Source organism: Lytechinus variegatus, chromosome 5 (assembly GCF_018143015.1).
Source record: "Lytechinus variegatus isolate NC3 chromosome 5, Lvar_3.0, whole genome shotgun sequence".
NCBI classification, from domain to species: domain Eukaryota; kingdom Metazoa; phylum Echinodermata; class Echinoidea; order Temnopleuroida; family Toxopneustidae; genus Lytechinus; species Lytechinus variegatus.
The window spans coordinates 7,707,256-7,726,402 of record NC_054744.1 but is presented as its reverse complement, the minus strand read 5'-3'; the positions used below and the strand labels follow the sequence as shown (position 1 = coordinate 7,726,402).

Below are 19,147 nucleotides of genomic sequence, written 5' to 3'. Positions count from 1 at the left end.
ATGTCAGAAGTAGACCAATAACCCAGAGTAAATTTGCAATTGAATGCCAAACTTACGATTGATTTTTCAAACCCAAATTGACTTGCAAACCATTTTTAGTTTCTTGCAATGCTCCATAACTTTTAAAAAAGATTTTATCAGGAAGACCTTCATGTAATCTGAATCATAATCAGCATATTTTTAATTGCAGTAGTAGTAATTATGCAGGGACAAAATTAACCCTCTTGCAATTGTAACAATAGAGGGCAGCATTTATACTCTGTAAACTTTTATATGGACAGATATTCCCTAAAAGAAAAATAGATTGAAAATCTTTGATGGGACTCAAAATGGTTGAGAATCTGGAGATTTGGCCCCAATGATCCAGTCACCAGTTATGCATAAATTATGAACAATTTAACTGTGACACAAGCTGTTGGTAATTACAAGAGCTGTGGAATCAGAGGAGAGAGGCTGGGGACTTCAGTTCCCTTTCCCATTTTTTTTTCATTAAAGGTGTACAAAAATGATTGTCATTAATTTCCTACATACATGTAGTCATCCCCCCTCCACCACTTTCAAAACTATTCTGATGCCCCTGATTTGGTGAAATCATAAACAACTTTCCAACTTTCTGAACAACTAGAATGTGAAGTGCAAAAGTATGTGCTTTCTTATGATGTAATAAATTTTCAATCTACATGTACAGTGTACATGCATGCAGATCATGGTAGGGAAAAAATCAATTACATGTTTGATTAGAACTGAAATGTAGTCATCAAAATGAACATATCAATGTTCAGCTACAGGTATCAAATGCAAATGATTGAACTAGTTGTTCATCATCAAAACATAAGTTGAAACACCCCCCCCCCACACACACACTGGTCACAAATACATACCACAAAAAATGCCCTCTTTTGCTATATATGGATACAACATGTAAAGTACATGTACATACATTCTCTTGGGTTTTTTTAATAAAAAATGCTCTAACACTTAAAAAAATTATCATCACACGCTGATGTAAAATTTGCAAACATTAATTATAGAGAAGCGATAAAAAAGTGAAAGTGGAAATTTCAAGCACATATATTCAAAGGTCATTTCCAACATATTGTCACAATTTTCATTTTCTTTGTTGAGGATGAAAATACATGTATGCCTACATGTACTGTCAGTTGTTTGCAATTATATTCAAAGTGCACTTGGAGGCTATGATAAATCGCTAGAAGGAAATGAAATTACAATTCACATTTCTTTCTTGTATTAAGTTGTGCACGTATTTATGCTGGCAGATTATCAACAAATTTATGCTAATTAAAAGCGCACCTACTCATTTGAGCTAAAAACATAATCCAAAAGATGGTATTAACGACATCTAAAAAGAAGGTATTAATTACTTAAATATCGTGGTGCATGAGAGAACAGGCAGTGGTTTGTAATTCATACAGTTCTTCTGATGTTTTACTATTGTTATACTGAGCATGATCATATCATTGCCGGAATGGGGGGGGGTTAAAAAATCAAATGTTACATGTTCAGGTGGGTGTTTCATAAAGCTGTTCGGAAGTTAAGAGCGACTTTAAGAACGACTGGTGAACCTTTCTTACGCGCGTATAACCATCTCCAATGAATGTACCAGTTACCACAAGAAAGGATCACCAGTCGTTCTTAAAATCGCTCTTAACTTACGAACAGCTTTATGAAACGGCCACCAGGAGAGATTTGAGCCCAAGGCCGAGTTCTGAAGCCATGACACTCTGTTTCAAAGTCTGGAGGCTTTTTATCTGGGCCACGATGCATAAAGATGGAACACAAAAAAACAGTCAGAAATTTGATACAATTTCTCTATAAAATCGAGTAAATAATTAATAACTTACATGTACAAGGCGGTCAACAAAAACTTAGTATTGCCTAATTAGACATTGTCTGATGTTATAATACCCCCTATGTGCAAAGCGCTTAGACAAGTCGTTCCAATGTATTAGGCGCTATATAAAAAAGCGGATTATTATTATTATTATTATTAAAACCTGGATTCATCCAACCAGACAACAACAAAAACTTTTTTAATTTTTGACTTTTCACAACCTACTACCTACAAACTCAACTCTGCAACAATGAATAATCTTTATTTGCAGTGAACGGAGCTTTTCCAGGGCTCTTTTGAGCATCTTGGGGCGATTTCAACCCGAGCCCCCATGTAATTTTTTTCCCTTCCCCGCAGCTGACAAACAAGAAGGAACAGCATAAGACTTCAGTGACAACTCACCAGAGGAGACACTCCTTCCCTTGCGCAATCGAGGACTGGAATGAACCGAATGTTGAACAAAATGCTAGGAAAGTCACTGGACTCTTTTGAAACCCAAAAATTATCCAAAAGCCCCGCAGCTAAAACCTGCTTGCTCGCTGACCTCATTTCAACAAAGTTGGCAGAATACATATGCCGACTTGACCAAAGAAAGACAAGACACAACACAGTTTATCTTTCTACAAATTTGATATAGAGTTTTGGTGAATGAAGCAGACCTCGGTAGACAAGCAGCACCCAGGCTTGATGCTGAGGAGTAGAGTTATCCTCCAGCTTTTCATTTCATTGGTATTCTTAATTGTTTTTAACAGAAAATATGAAAGATATTAACAGAAAATATGAATAAATATTTTTTTAAAGGCAGTGATTTAAATCCTTACATGCTTCCATGTACATGTATATTCATGCATTTGTACGAGGACTGTGTTTAGATAAAAACAAAGGCAACAGCTTAATCATAATGATCCATAAAATTACACCTTCATGAATGAATTACGCACATACATGTACAAGTACAGGCTACACGTCTTACCTTCTTCGCCATTTTCTTGCTAGTCACTTTCCCCTTCTTAGTCTTCAAGGTTGCTTTACTTCCTGCTGCGACCCCCTTCAATTTCTTATTCTTCGCCCCCTTGCCTTTCTTCATTGTTTTCAGCGTCAATTTCAGCTGCCCCTCGCTGAAGTTGGTCTCCTGCACTCGAAACTGCTTGGGGAACTCCTCCCCGGTCCTCTTCCCAGCCTCCTCCACCGCCCCTGTAGGCTCCAAGCACGCTGCCATGTTTGTTTTGGCGGCCATCTTTCTTCTGCTCCCATCCCCATTCTCCCCCGCTGGATGGACCATAACGAGATGCCGCCGTTCCTCCTCACTGCCTGCCGCTCTCTCCTCCACACCACGGCCAGCAGAGGCAGGCTCCCGGGCAGCCATTTTGTTTTTTCCTCCGTCACCTTTATTGACACTCTCCTCCTGGTCATGCAGATGTAGGCTCTCCCTGGTGTTAACCTCCTTTAACATAATAGTCCCAGTTTCTCCCGCGAACGACAACGACGATGCCGGCTTGCCAGTCAACTGACCCTCCGTTGGAGCCTGACTTGTGCCGTGTTCCATTATGATAATAGCACCAGGTCAATGCAGAGTTCAGCAAAGCCGACCCCTTCTCTTTCTTGCTGTTCCTGAGGAGGAATTAAATCCTCCCGAGTCTTTCTGCCAGCACCTTGCCGGCCATGGTATGGGAAAAATTACTGTTCAATGTACTTCAGTCAAAGTAAAGGATACTTCCATGGCATTGGGTATGAATAGATGATGATGAGATGTACCTCGAGTCTGCAGGCAAAAAAAAGAACATGGAAAAGCTATTAAAATCTCAGGTTTCAACTCACTGTCAATGTGTTAAAACATATCTTGCTTTCATAACATCATTAACGGTAACAATAAGTGAATGAAAATGAATACACCACATGTCTCCCTTCAGAGAATCTACATACACTATATAACATACAGTGTACATATGAATCATATTTAATACTAGACTCAATGGGTCAAACACATAGTCAAACCATCCACAGACATACATGTACAGTACATGTATATTTTTTAAGAGTCACACAAACACACAATTTCAATGTTAAATTGCAAATGTTATGTCAGTAAATAAAGAGATATTGTGCCAAAATCCAACCAGTCTCAAAAATACATATATATACATGTAAATATGATTTTAAATATGACACATTTTATACTACCTAATGAATGTCCAATAAAGATCTAAATACACATATTGCTTTTTGTGTCTTTAAGATAATGCAAAGAATAGTTCTACCATTTCTTTATTTTAGTGAGCAAGCTATGGAGCAAATTGAATAGTGAAAGCAACTCAGGATTCATAGATATATATATATATACGAGAACAAATTACAATGCATTTGGATAGGATTGTTCGCTGATCGCAGAGCTCTACAACTGAATAAGTAATTCACTGGTGTGATTAAGACTCTTTCCAATGCTCAAATCCACCATATAATCCACAATGTGCTGCACTCAACCCAGGTGAGGTAAATGGGTACTGGTAGGAAGTAATTCCTTAAAAAGCTGTGTGCACTATGAATGCCTAGCTTAGCTGGGTAATATAGGAGCACCTTCAGTGCTTGCTCACCTAACAAGGTGGATATGTGCGCAATATAAATACCCTATATAATTATTGTCATTATTAATCCCTTCACCATCACTGCACGACTACGCGTGTGTTCACTGTTGGCTTCCAATTAAAATGGCAATATGAATCATGATTGAAAACGTGATTACAAAAAGGGATATAATAAAAAACAAAGGCTGTGTTCAATGTCGTCCATTCCCAGTCGTAAAAGTAAACGTCTTTCAAATCATGAGATATGGAGGAAAATTTAAACGTCGAAAAAAAAAGTTTATAAACGCGATCAGCTCAGACTTTACCACTATCAGCATCGCGAAAGCGACATTGAACACGATGGAAACCGTCTTTAAATTTGCTCTCGCCGTAGAAGCCTACACAATCAGGTGCCAGAATTTACATGTACCTTTCCTGTGAGGGGTCAAACTGCACACTAAAGCTGCGCTAACAAGAGCGGGAAATTTGAAGACAATCGGCAAATAATCAGCTTTATATTTTCAACACTGGACAGTGCAGCGCTGATCGTGTTTGTGTTCTGTATTTTGTAACTGAACTGAGTTTTCGATCATGATTCATGTTGCTGTTTAACTTTGAAAAGCGACATTAAACAATTCCTACACCCAGGATAATATATCCATTCCATGATACTGATAATAATATGCATCATTTTCGTTTCATTCATGTATATGTTAGCATGGCTGAGCTGACACTACCCGGCTGCATGGATACGTATCGGCAATTATAGGAATTACTCACAATTTGATATTCAACAATTATTTGCCACTCAAAGGAGGTAGATAAAGGAGCCAAAATTTTGAGGGGCCAGATATGGCACATGGGGCAAAATTTCTTTAAAATCTATAAGCAAGAAAAAATTTGGACCTTTTTAATACAAAAATCTAAGTTTGTTACAGATTTTGACACAATAGACAGAAAACAATAGGGGAGATTGGGGTTATATGGAACATTTTTGACGAAAATGGCTGTAAAATCCAAATAGAATTTATTCAAGAAACAATAAATATACATGTATCAGCTTAAAGCATATATCTAATGGCTACAAATGTACCCCATAAAATTCTTTAACTCTATGATGGTTTAATACTGAAATAAAATCCACCTTGAACAAGACCATCTCAAGTGTTCCAACTTACACTTACCCCTATACACTTACCCCTATACGGGGTAAGTTGGAACACTGCATGGTCAATTAATAATTATAATAAAACTACAGTACTTACAACTGTAATATTACATGGTTTTAGCTTATTTGCTTATTTTTTCAAGTTCAAAGTACCAGTATTAAAGGTGTGTATCCTGATTTGTTGAACTTTGTTTTCTATTACACATGATATACAGCCACTCAGGCAAGCCGACTGTGTAGTAGAATTCTGCACATTTGTGTGCTATTTGCAAATGTATACAAATCCTTTGCTGGCAATATTATTTTTCTTGATATCAATATTTGAATGATGAATTCAACTAGAAATTCTGTCTAATAGATTAGTATTTATACAAGTAATACAGTTATAGATCTTTTCAATATTTATGCTGCACACAGTGCTTTGTATCCTCTGGAAAAGTGCAATCTAATCATCATCAATATCATCCATCATCACTATCACTATCATCATCATCACCACCACCATCATCACCATCATCATCATCATCATCATCACCATCATCATCATCACCATCATCATCATCACCACCATCATCATCATCATCACCACTATCACTATCATCACCACTATCACTATCATCACCATCATCATCACTATCACTTTCATCATCATCATCATCATCACCACCATCATCACTATCATCATCATCACCATCATCATTATCATCACCATCATCATCACCATCATAATCATCATCACCATCATCATCATCTCCATCATCATTATCATCACCATCATCATCATCACCATCATTATCATCACCATCATCATCATCATCACCATCATCATCATCATCACCATCATCATCATCATCATCACCACCATCATCATCATCATCACCATCATCGCCATCATCAAAATCATTACCACCAGTATCACCATAATCACCACGATCATCATCATCACCACCATCATCACCATCATCATCACCATTATCATCATCACCACCATCATCACCATCATCACCACCACCATCATCACTATCATCATAATCATCACCACCATCACCGCCATCATCAAAATCATTACCCCCAGTATCACCATAATCATCACTATACTCATCACCATTATGTGGGCATGGTCTAATGGTATAAATCATGTCTTTCAATCTGAAGGACGTGGGTTCAATTCCAAGCCATGGCATGTTTTCCTTCAGCCAGATATTTGCCCACATTGTGCTGCACTCAACCCAGGTGAGGTGAATGGGAACCCGGTAGGAAGAAATTCCTTGAATGCTAAAAATCTGAGGCAGCCCATTTTCAAGCCTGGGTAATAATAATAATGGCAGGGTCCACTGCGAGAATGTTTTTTTTATAACTGAAGTCAAGTAGTTACCCTTGGTGTATTATTATTCTCATCATCATCATCAATAGCATCATCATCACCAACATCATCATCAATATCATCATAATCACCACCACCAATCACCAGCATCATCATCATCATCACCAACATCATCATCATCATCATTAATGTATGTACTTCATCTGAAATCATACAGTGTAGCACCTTCCCAGTTCACAAGTACAGTATATAGAGTATCCATTTTATCAATGAAAACTAACGCTTACAACAACAATTTCTAAGATCGCATCCATGGAAGTACATCGCACACAGGCAAAAAAAAAAGACTGTAAATTTCCACTACGCTCATTGCCATCCAAGCACTACAGAACTAACAAAAATAGCAACTCGTCCCCCTGTGCATAATTTAACCCACTAGATGGGGGGCTCACCAGTAAAGGGTAATAGACGGTTGCTATGGTGACGTGACGGTAACTGGTATGCCAAGAATGAACTAGTTGTGAGCTCAGTTGCTTTCAACTCAAATGATTACGACCCCTTCGCTAATAAATTAATCCACGGGTTCCCGCTGCTACTGTTCCCCTGTCGTGGTAGATAAGTATTGTATCTTTTAGGATAATGATACAGAATGTTCACTCTAAAGGGTGTATCAATTCTTGATGAATGCATGTTAATATGAGTCATGCCAGATGAGTGTCATCTAGCACTTTGCACCTTGATATATGAAAAATATATAATAATGATTTCACCTGTGCATTAAGGAAAAAAAAACTTTGACATGATAAAAATAATGAAATTTGATTTTTTAAAAAGGGACTACAGCTGTAAACCAACATTCGTTGATACAAGTAAAAGATTGAATTATTCGTCACAATATTACATGTGTCAGAACATTATGACTTTTAACTACATACATGTGCATACATGCATGTACATGTACATATTCATAATTAAAAGTCAAACTTTGTCCATTAAAGTTAAAACTACACACTCTGTCTCACTTAATCAAAATTTGAGAGTCAAAAGGGGCCGAAGCTTTCGATCCTAGCAGAATCTTCGTCGGAGGCAAAATGACCAAAATCAAAAGATCAAAATTTATTAGCATGATGAACAGGAAGTAGAAAAATATCTAACAAGAACTTTCCTGAAATTGAAAAAAAGCAGATTACACTAAAAAATTATTCAAAAAGTCTGCACAATTAGACTAACATATTTTTCTCAAGCCTTAGTTAGAAGTTCATGTACATAGATGTATTTCCCCAGCAGCAATCTCTAACTCACAGTGAAGGTGTACTGTGTATGTGGCAAGCTGAAACGCATAAAGCTATTTCATCCAGTCCGTCAAACTGGTACCATAAATACCATGTAACCATGCAGACGATTTATTGTCATAGCAACGGAAATGTAAAATTAATCAATCAAATAACCGTTGCATAATGCTGGTACCTGTTTCCAAACGTTGTTATAAATTACAGAGCAGCGTCAGGTTCAAAAATATGCCTGTCATTTATTGTTTAGTACAGTGGACACATGTACACTCTGTGTTTATAAGCTTACATGATAATTGAGAACAACATTTTGTCAATAACCAGGAAGAATATCCTACATTACAGACTAATTCCAAGAAGTGTTTACAGATGTTCAGTGTCAGCATGATGAAACAGACTTCCTGACACAGCACATCAATATGATTTTCCGTTGGTGACAAAGATGATGATGATGGTGGTGGTGGTGGTGGTGGTGGTGGTGGTGGTGGTGGTGGTGATGATGATGATGATGATGATGATGATGATGATGATGATGATGATGATGATGATGATGATGATGATGATGATGATGATGTAATTGTTGGTGCTGTTGTGTGATAGTAGTGATGATGATGATTGTGTTAATGGAGGTGGTGGTGGTTGTGGCGATGGTAATGGCAGCAGTGGAGATGATGATGACGAGGTGGTGGTGGTGATGACAGTGATGATTATAATCTCCCTGTTGCCAAATGGACATTAACAAGGAATCAACAGACAGGAGCACATACATGTATAATCCAAATGTTTCTGAAATGCAAAATTTCATAACATTAATAGTGAAATTATCAACTTTGCATTGAAAAGTGATGCAAGAATACCACTTTGTGAATTTCAACTTCCTGTCTAATTTACATGTAAAAATATTCACAAACTAAATTTTGAAACACTTTCTGCTAATAACAAATATATCTTGAATAGTTTATGTTATCGAGTCAGGCAGACAGTTCCAAAGTGCAGGCCTCCATTAAAAAATGACAAAGTACAACTTAAGAACAAATAAAAACTCAATGACTTTAAGGAGTAATTACCAACTTCACAACAGGAAATAAATATTGAAGATAATATTGACACAAGAGATTGTCATCAAAGAAGACTTCTCATCATTTTTTTTCTAATTTGCAATATAAAATTACACCATATATAAAGACACACTATTATGTACCACTGAAAAAAAAAAGTGCTTTCTGCTTGACATTGTTGCGTTTGCTCTTCTGCTGCAGACCGAATATCATAAGCATGCTTCCATGCAGTGCCATTTTGAGCATGGCCGCACGCAGAATTTTTTCCGGGAGGGGGGGATTGAATCAACAATTTTTAACAATTTTGAAATGATTCAAACAAAAGAGATGAGCAAAGCGAGTGAGCATATCTTCGGGGCTCTTTTACAATTTCCAAAGTCAAATTGAAGGATTTTGTGCACACTTTTCAGTCTTAAAAAATTGTTTTTTTGTTTTTTTTTATTTTGGGCAGGGGGCATTCTGTTTTACCAAACAGCTTTTCATTGGAACATTTCACTAATTGGTAAATAATTCATAACTTAAGAAAAGAAGAGGTTTGATGCAAAATAAGTACCAGTACCAATAATATTTTCAACATGCACATAGTCTCATACTGCTTTCTACTGCTGGATATATCATGCAGTTTTGCTTCACTTGCCAATCCCAAAACCCAATACCTTGAATACATGTATGTGGGCTAATTAAATAACTGAATAGAGATTTAAAAACATCTTAAGACAGAAAACTTGCTAACTATTCCTTTACTTTATCTGGTTTATTTATTACATAATAATGATATGTGTATATACTCTATTGGAGTTTACCATCAATAAACCAAATAATAATTGTCTGTAAATACCTCCATTTGTGTACAATGTCACATAGGGCTTTCAAAACATTTAAAATCATACAATTTACATTTATCCAAGTAATACATATACATGTATTTCTTTAGTCGTTCCATTTCCCCAGAATACAAAGTAACTTCACCTACATGTACTCTACCTTTTCTCAAAATATATATATTTTTTGCTTTTTTGAGAACAAAATTTTCCATAACAAACAGCTTCCAGATTGAAATGGAACATTGCATTTTTCAAAGCTGCATCAGCGACCTTGACAGTCAGTCTTTCTTTGTAAACTGAACATGATGGCAATTACAATTTGTTCATTATATATCTGTGAAAAACATAATACTCCATTTCACAACTGATTGAACTTGTAAAGGTCTAACGAGGAAGACTAATAGCCTACATTCCAAGCCAATGTTCAATGCCAGGGAGGCCTTGCTGCTTGGCAATGAGCGGGGCTAAAGCTATGTGCAAGGTCAAAGGTCAAAGTGTCTGCAATTTGTACGCGATCAATCACTGTTATCAGGCGGAGTGGGTAAATGTAGCGGGCTAACTTGGAAGTGGACTTGTGAGGGCAGCATTCCAGTTTATCGGCAGAAAAAGGCATAACAGATCAACAGACTAGGGCACACATGAGTATTACAGACCCCCATTCACTCACGTGTTATAGCTCATCAAAAAATCATTAAAAATCAATCCCTCGATAGATTTTGCTTTAATTCACTGACATTAGTCACAATTAACAGTACATTAAGACTTGATATGTTAATCAGGTACTTGCCCAGCTCAATCAAAAGTTAAATGGCCTGAAATAAGACTAACCATAATTTCGGCCATGACACGCGCCGTGTAAGCTAAAACAACAACAACAACAACAGTTCATCGCCAGAAAAACCAGAACTGCATTGTGGGTAATAATAGTTAAAATGAAATACAAGAAAGCAGTCTAGCCTCCCCAAACGCCTTGATTATAAAAGAGTATGAACATAGCATTATGTCTATTGTTTTTCTTTTGATACACAAACATTTGATCTATTTTTAATGAATTATTTTAATCAATAAAGTCATGTGATCTTTACTAATGCCTGTCCGGCATGCTTTGCGCGCAGATGAAATACTCTCGTGTGCCCACTACTCTCCCCAAGGCTCAATCATTCATGTTTATGTCTTGTTTCCTACATTTAAATCACTAGAAAGCTACAATAAAAAATAATGACTTAAATGAAGGACTACACAATCTATTTAAAAATCTTACATAGTGTATACAACTTACTCAATGTGTATATCTACATGTAAGTAGTAAAACCAAATTAGTTCAACGTTATGCACTTAAAAATTCTACTTTGTACAGTTTTATACACATGGAACTCAAAATATGTTCAATTGAAAATACAGTTATATCTCACCTACATGCAAACACATAGAATTACGAGCGTACACATACATAGTTGTGCTCAAAAGTAAGTCTATATTGTTTTGAATATACACTATTACATACACTTTTGATTATATTTTGTTTACTTTGGTGAACGGAAATAAATCTAAATCCAACCCCTTCACTAAATGCATTCCTCCATGCCGAGTGTTGGATGTAGACAACAACATTACAATGTTCGGCGATCCCAGAAATATATGTTTTATGAATACTTCATAAAATGAATATCTAAAACTTGGCAGAACTTGAATAAACACTTTGCTGATGAGGTTCACTAACTTTTGAGCACCACTGTCTATCACTTGTCACTTAAAGCCTGTGTATGGCTTTGGTAAAGGGTCAATAATGTGATTGATAATCGAATATCATCTAATATGACAGTCTTACTGAAGCGTAGAGACCGTTAGATATTTTTCCAACTGCACTTCTCTGAGAAAATTTCAAATATTCAAATCTTGGATATATAGCACCCTCTCTCGGCGATGCTTGTTTTAAATTAAAAAAATGGGCATTCAAGCACTTATCTTATAAATTTAGTGATTAGATATCAAAAAGTTACAGACAAAGAACATATCTTGAAAGTTTCAGCCCATTCCATGATTTGGAATAGGATTTAATTGAAAGACAAAAACACACAGATATTTTAATTTGATCGGGTGACCCGATCAAGTTAAATTTCCATGTAAAATCGCAAAATTTATCCTGTAAAACACGTTTTCATTTCATATCCTCCACATCATAACTGTTATAGGGCATATCCATTCATATTAACTAGCAATGAATTGGAATAGTGATAGGTGCATTTTGGTGGATTTACCAAAACTATACACAAGCTTTAAGCAAAAAGAATATCAATTTAAAGGGATCCTCTGGGGCTGGGATGAGTATAATTAATCTATATATAAAAAATTTGAGTAAAATTCACCACTTAGCAAAATGCTGAAAAAAAAATACAGTGTGTAACAAATTTATCAAACTTTTAAGTTTAGCAATATTTCATGATATTAAGCTACATGCACATGCATATTGTCGTGAATATTCATCAGGTGGGCTGATGATGGAATGTCCCCACTTGCCTTTTTCTTATGTTATTGCGTGACATCATAATTACTTCATATTTTCATACTGTACATGTGTGTATTGTCAAAATACCAAAAGAACAAAATAAAAATCAGTTGTCAATCCAATATTTTTCATTCTTGGAGGACAAACTTTGAACAAACCTAATTTCATATAATAAAATACAAAAGAACAAGTGGGGATGTGACATCATCAGCCCACCTATTGAATATTCATGATGACTGTTGAAATGTTTCACAAAAATAATGAAAAATCTTTTAATAAAAATGTCACAGCTTTGTTATTTCTTCTTCGATTTTGGTGAAAGTGTGAGTGATTTAAATCACGATTACCACTAAAATAATCATTGAAGCAGCTTTCTCCATCATTGTCCTCATTACAATCCATCAGCATCCTCATTATTTATATGGTAGTGGATCGTATTACCGAACACTTTTCATGAATTTGATCATATCAAACACATTATTCCAATAAAATTAACCAAACTTTCACCATAAATACACAAATACCTACAAAATATAAACATGCAGAAATTTTGCAGAAATTGTTTTTCATTTTTACGACATCAGCTTCCAATCGGACCCCTCTTCGCAAGTGAAATATTTTGGTCACTTGAAAAGGTATCGTATTACCGAACGTGTGTTTTCTATGGGAAAAGTTGGGAAAACAACAAGGTCACTGATGAGCTATTTTGACCATATTTATTGTTTTGAGGATATAAAGACTTCGAAATTGTGTTATTGATAATTTTTCATCATTTTTCTATTTAAGTTCCCTTTGGAAGGAAGTTGCAAAGGTTTGAGCGTATTTGATTATTTTCTGACGCATATGATGCGCGCGTTCGGTAATACAAGGCCGGTCGGTAATACAATCACTCACTATACTTTAAATAAAACCATTCATGATAACCCCACCCGTAATTCCTCTAATTTACATTTAGTCAATCCAAAACTACGTATTGCCAAGAGATCCGTAAGACATCATGATCCTGACCTGTGGAATCCTCTCCAAGACTCATTAAATCTTCTTGCTCCCTACACCCATTCAAAGCTAAAGTTAAGGTCATGTTACTATCGGAATACGTAAAGTAAACTTTCTTGTGTCATAATCATGTTCTATTATTCCTTTTCCATCATCATTATTTCCACCACCGTCACCACTATTACCACCACCACCGTCACCACCATCACCACTACCATCATCATCACCATCATCATTATTATCATCATCATCATCTTCATTTATCATTATCATTCTTTTTTTTTTTTTTGATTATATATTATAGCAAGTTTTGGCTTGTTAGATTCTGTTCTTCTCTTTTTTATATAATTGATACTTTAATAATTTATTTCTATCCATTCTGCTCATAATATGATTATAAAAGGTTAATATACAGTATGTTTCGTTTTTTCATATTTTTCAAGCATTCTTTTGCTTACAATGGCAATCCATCTTCTGCTATTAATTTTATGCTAAGTGATCGATACCTGATTTTATTGTCAATATATGTTTCTTATATCTATGTTATATTATATTGTTATGTAGAAGAAAAATAAGATCAAATCAAATCAAATTGTTATCATTTGACATAATCATCATCATCATTATCCTCATTATCATTATACTCAAATTTGTATCATCATTATAATTATCATGATTTTATTGCAACTACATGTACTAGCAGAAAGGTTTAGAGAGTGAATTATAACAATCATAACTTCCAGCAAGGTCATCATTATTTTTCAATAAAAATGTTGATGATTAAATAATAGATCTGTGTTCAGTAGAAATGAAAAGTAGTCTACTTATAAACTTGAAATGATCATGTGCATTATCAGATCATCAGATTCATTCAATAATGGTACAAATCAAAATAAACAAACAAGCAAATCACCAGCATTCCAGACACAAAGCTCAAAATAAATTTGCACAGTAGGAACTCTTTTTCAAACTAGCCTCACTAATGTGAGTTGCATTAGATATGATTCATGCTGATGTTTTTTGGGTTAACTTGGAATCACAAACTGATGGACATTTATAATAAGATGAGAGAATCAAAGTGCAAATTTGTACTTCATTGCAAAATTTTAGGTGAAAAATTAGGGAGGCCCCCCCCCCCTAAATGAAGCCTTCACCATGTTCCGATCTTAAGCTCTGCTGCAAAAGGTAGCAAAGCTCTATCAGTTATCTTATCTCGGGCAACTTACCATGGTCAGATCTGGAGGCCCAAATTAGATTAGATCTCACCCGGAAGGTAGGCCAAAATACAACATAGCTAAATCTAAGTAACTGTACGTCAGACCTTTGTTCTTTTCTCTTTGTTAATTCAAATGAGATATAATCTCAAGGTACAATATGATGAAAAAACAAAAACAGTGATAGAGCAGAGGTATAGGTCTAAAACAAGCCCAATGCGACACCCGCAACATGTGACAATTGCTTGTGGGCAGTTCCAGCATTAATTAGAGACATTACATTTTAATTCTTACCGAATTTCAAAATGAGATTGCGGTACTAAATTTTGTTCCTATTCGGAACTCACAACATGGAATCACAACTTATGACCATGAATGACAAAACAATGCAAGTTTCCATCCATTTCAGTACATGTTGTGGTACATTTCTGTAGTTACGCATTTAAGGATACTTTTTGCATACCCATGAAAAGTACAGGTGCGTCCAGGTACAGTTAGACAAATTTCCCCATGAATTTAAATATGAGTATTAAAGTTAAATTAAGAGAAACGAATGAGGTACATGTATGCACCCTTGAGAGCAAAAATTGTGGCTTTACGGACGTAACATTTAAATAGCGTTAGGACATTACAGATTAGTCTACCCCAATGTTTACACTCAAATAATTTCCGTTCCAAAGCATACTATCTTACTGAGAGAAGGAACAAAATAAGCCGTTCCAAAGCATAGCATTTTCTTCTTATTGGGAAAAAAAGAAAAAATCTGTTCCAATGCCAATGGCCATTACCAATGCTTTGCATATTTTTCGTTATGGCCTGCCGGCCACATTGATCCACTACAATGAGCTGCATTTTTTATGAAAAGCGGCCCGCAGAGCGCTGTCCGACCATCGCCTCTGCGCTTGCACCTGGCGTACGTGCCGCCGGACTGCATGTAGCTGCATGCACGTATCATGCCCATTCCATATAACACTCACACACAGGCGAATCGTTCCAAAGACATGATCATGAAGGACCCCGTTTACATAAAACATTTGCTGTTCCTAAGGCGAAATCAAAGACCCCGTGAAGGCTCTCCTTTTCATACAAATATTCTTATTAAAAGGGGCCGTTGCATACGCGCACTAGCGGACAGTCCGCAGTGCGCCTGCGCGGAACTAGCAAAAGGCCCCTTTCGCTATCCCATATTGCATTGCGGTTCTGAATAGCGAGACTCTAAGCCCATTCCAAATAAAAAGCCCCCGTTTTTTTGTCCCACCCGAGGCACAATTTTATACCTACCACTTTTGTGGTCGAGTGCCCCTGTGCCTCTGCGTCAAGAAATATATTACTCGTAGTAGTCGTAATAACTATTACATGACACCTACATAGATCCTCGTGATTTGATTGGTTGTTTGACATCGTTCATTCAGCCCATTTTGCAATGACATCATCAACTGTGCAATTTTGGATCAATAGTACGAATTTGTCCATTGCACACGTGCACCGAGACTGCAGCTTTTATGCAGGCACCAACAGTGCGCATGTTGTAATGACGTAACAATCAACAGACCAAACTCGCACTGCATGACATCGAAATTCATCAATTTCATATGAGAAAAAAAAAGGTGTCAATCTGTCATATATTATTATGGGGACGGGACAACTCGGACCACGGGACATCTCGGACCGCGGGCCGAGTTGTCCCACCCATTACGAGATTTTTTTTCCACAAGTTTGCGTCTATTTTTCCGTCATTTCGAAATTTCTTGTAAAGATTTTCTAGAGATATGGTCTGATGGTAATGTTCTTCACTTTCTATTACTTTTTTTTCGCTGAAATAAAAAAAAGTGTAATTTTAGGCGTTTTTCGACAGCTCGCGATTCCCATAGGCGCGCGTGTATTAACTGTGTCGGTGCTCGGCTCGGCCCCGCTCAATAACTGACTTGATTTTGTGATCATTTCTCCTCAAAGTACCACTTTTATCGCAGAAGATGGACTTTGTTGTATTCCATTACCTCCATTTTCTCATCACAAGGATAAAATTTGGTGTATTTGCACGATTTTGATCAAGTTTTTCACCTTTTTCTCTCTGGTCGCAAGAAGCGAACAACCGATGAACGGTCCGCTGCTCTTCATCGTAATTCTCCGTAGCTCGGCCGCCTAAACTGGCGGGGTGGGATTCAGACCGAATCCACAATGGAAGTGGGCGTGCACAGCAAAGAGCTGAGCTTGACTGAGAGAGTGAACTAGAGTTTGAAGCTTGGCAGTGTCGTATAGGCTCTGCCTTTTTTTGTAAATATATATTTTTCAATTTTTTTATATTGATTTTCCCTGGTTTCGAGCTCTAAGATTGTAATGATATAATTATGCTTCAATTTCTTTGACTGAGTGTGACTATGGTGTGGATGTTTGAGTTGCTCAAAAATATTTTTACGTGGGTGGGGGCTCGGGGCGATTTCACTCCTGCCCCCTAAATGCGAAAAATATTCGGGATGTAGCTGTGTGGGCATGCCGGGCTGAGGGTAGCCCTCAATAAAAAAATGTGGGGGTTTTTTTTGGGGGGGGCTTAATTTTTCACTTTAAATTTATTATTTTTAGGCCTATTTTTTGTACATTCTATTTTTCATATTGAGTTTCCCTGGTGTAGAGAGTTGAGTTTTAAGTTGCAATAATTAATATGCTTTAATTTCTTTGACTTTGAGAGTGACCGTGGTGTGGATGTTTTGAGTCGAACAAAATACTTTTACGAGCTAGGGTGGTGGCTCAGGGCGATTTCACTCTGCCTCCGAAATGTGAAAATGATCTAAACGTATCTGTGTGGGCATGTCAGACTGAGGTTAGCCATCAATTAAAAAAAGTGTTTTATTTGGGGGCTTGATTTTTAATTAAATTAATTATTTGTATTTTTTACAGGATTTAAAATAAAACTGATTTACTTTCTTTAATTTCATTTCTTGGTCTCAAGGGTGGATGTCAGGCTGCCGGGATGGAATTCAGCCACAATTGCCAATGGAAGTGGACATACTTGTACAGTCGTGAGCTTGGAGACTGAAGCCTTGCCCTACAGCTTAGAATATTTTTTAATCAAGTTTTAGGCCACTCAGTCTTATTCCCATTTGAAATATAATCAGGGCCGGATCCAAAATTTCCCTACAGGGCCGGGGGGCATTTTGTCTAGGAATTTTTGACAAAAGGTCTTTACTGCCAAATCACAGTAATTTTTTCTCAGGAAAAATTTGACAAGCAAAAAAAAAAGAAAAAAATGTTGTAAGTTGCCTTTTCAGTACTTTTTAAGGGGGCGAATGTGCCCCCTCCCTCGATTCGCCACTAGAACTTATGTCCATATTATTCAGTTTTAATTTTTACAGGAGGAAAGAATACCAAATTAAATAAGTTTTATGTTTTGCATTTTTACCAATTATTGTTTATTCAAGTAAAATGTATTTAATTTAGTATTGTTCCAAAATGCATCACCTAATTAACTTGTTTGAATTTAAAATGCAAACCTGAATAAAAATGAATTATGAACTTTGAATAAATAGAAAATAATATGTTATATTCTTTAAATTGTAATATTTTCAAATCGTATTTTATCTCCATTCTTATCTTATCATTGTCTCCCTTTCTCATTATGTTCATCACTCTCATTTCAATTAAATTTATATTCTATTACTGGAATAAAAAAAGACAATACTCAACAATGAAACATCGATCAATAGAAAAAAAAAACAAAGAAAAAGAGGGAAAATACAAAGAAATGACAGGTACAAGGAGGGGGGGGGGGTAACAACAAGTCATTCTTGTCTGGGTTTTAAAAACAGGAGAAGAGTCGTCAATACAATATTGCAAATAGCAACTATGAAGAGGGTTTGGTTTTTATCAAATAATTTTTGCAGTTCCTTTGGAGTGATGTTGTTTTTGTTTCACCCATTCTAGAAAGTGAACTTTGTATCTAACACTAAGTTGCCCTAGTGTTGTTTTCCAATCTACATTTTCTAGTTCCTTGTATCATGTATGGATGAAATCATTTAAGGTGTACCAGTTAGAAAATTGTTGACTTTTGGTATATATTTACATTAATCATGCAAGTTGCAGGTATGATCACCTTCTCAATGACTCTTAAGACAAGCTTCTGCAATTAATAAAATATATTGTATTTACTAGATAATTTGAACAACTGGACCAAATTGTGGCAAGATTAATGAGCTATATATAAGTGACAATGGGGAACCCGAGGCTGATAATGATATGATTTGAGCAAAGAAACAAAAATTTGATCAAAATCGGATAAGGAAAAACAATATTATCGCTGCATTTTAAAGAATGATTTGTATTTTTCTGGTGAAACAGGTCTGGCGTTTCTTCATGGATAT

At 36.1% G+C, this 19,147-nt stretch overlaps 1 protein-coding gene across 2 annotated transcripts in view; it reads right to left on the bottom strand.

Moving 5' to 3' along the window:
- LOC121415183 overlaps positions 1-19,147 on the bottom strand; it is a 34,012-nt gene that overhangs the window by 9,424 nt on the left and 5,441 nt on the right. The window contains exons 1-2 of one of the 2 annotated variants that reach the window (XM_041608336.1): positions 7,358-7,491; positions 2,826-3,614 (exon numbers count right to left, since the gene is read on the bottom strand). In XM_041608336.1, coding sequence (XP_041464270.1) covers positions 2,826-3,398 — 573 coding nt within the window. In that variant the 5' untranslated portion in view covers positions 3,399-3,614; positions 7,358-7,491. Of the gene's footprint in view, positions 1-2,825; positions 3,615-7,357; positions 7,492-19,147 lie in introns of those variants that run through there. The other variant, XM_041608335.1, reaches the window with a different exon arrangement.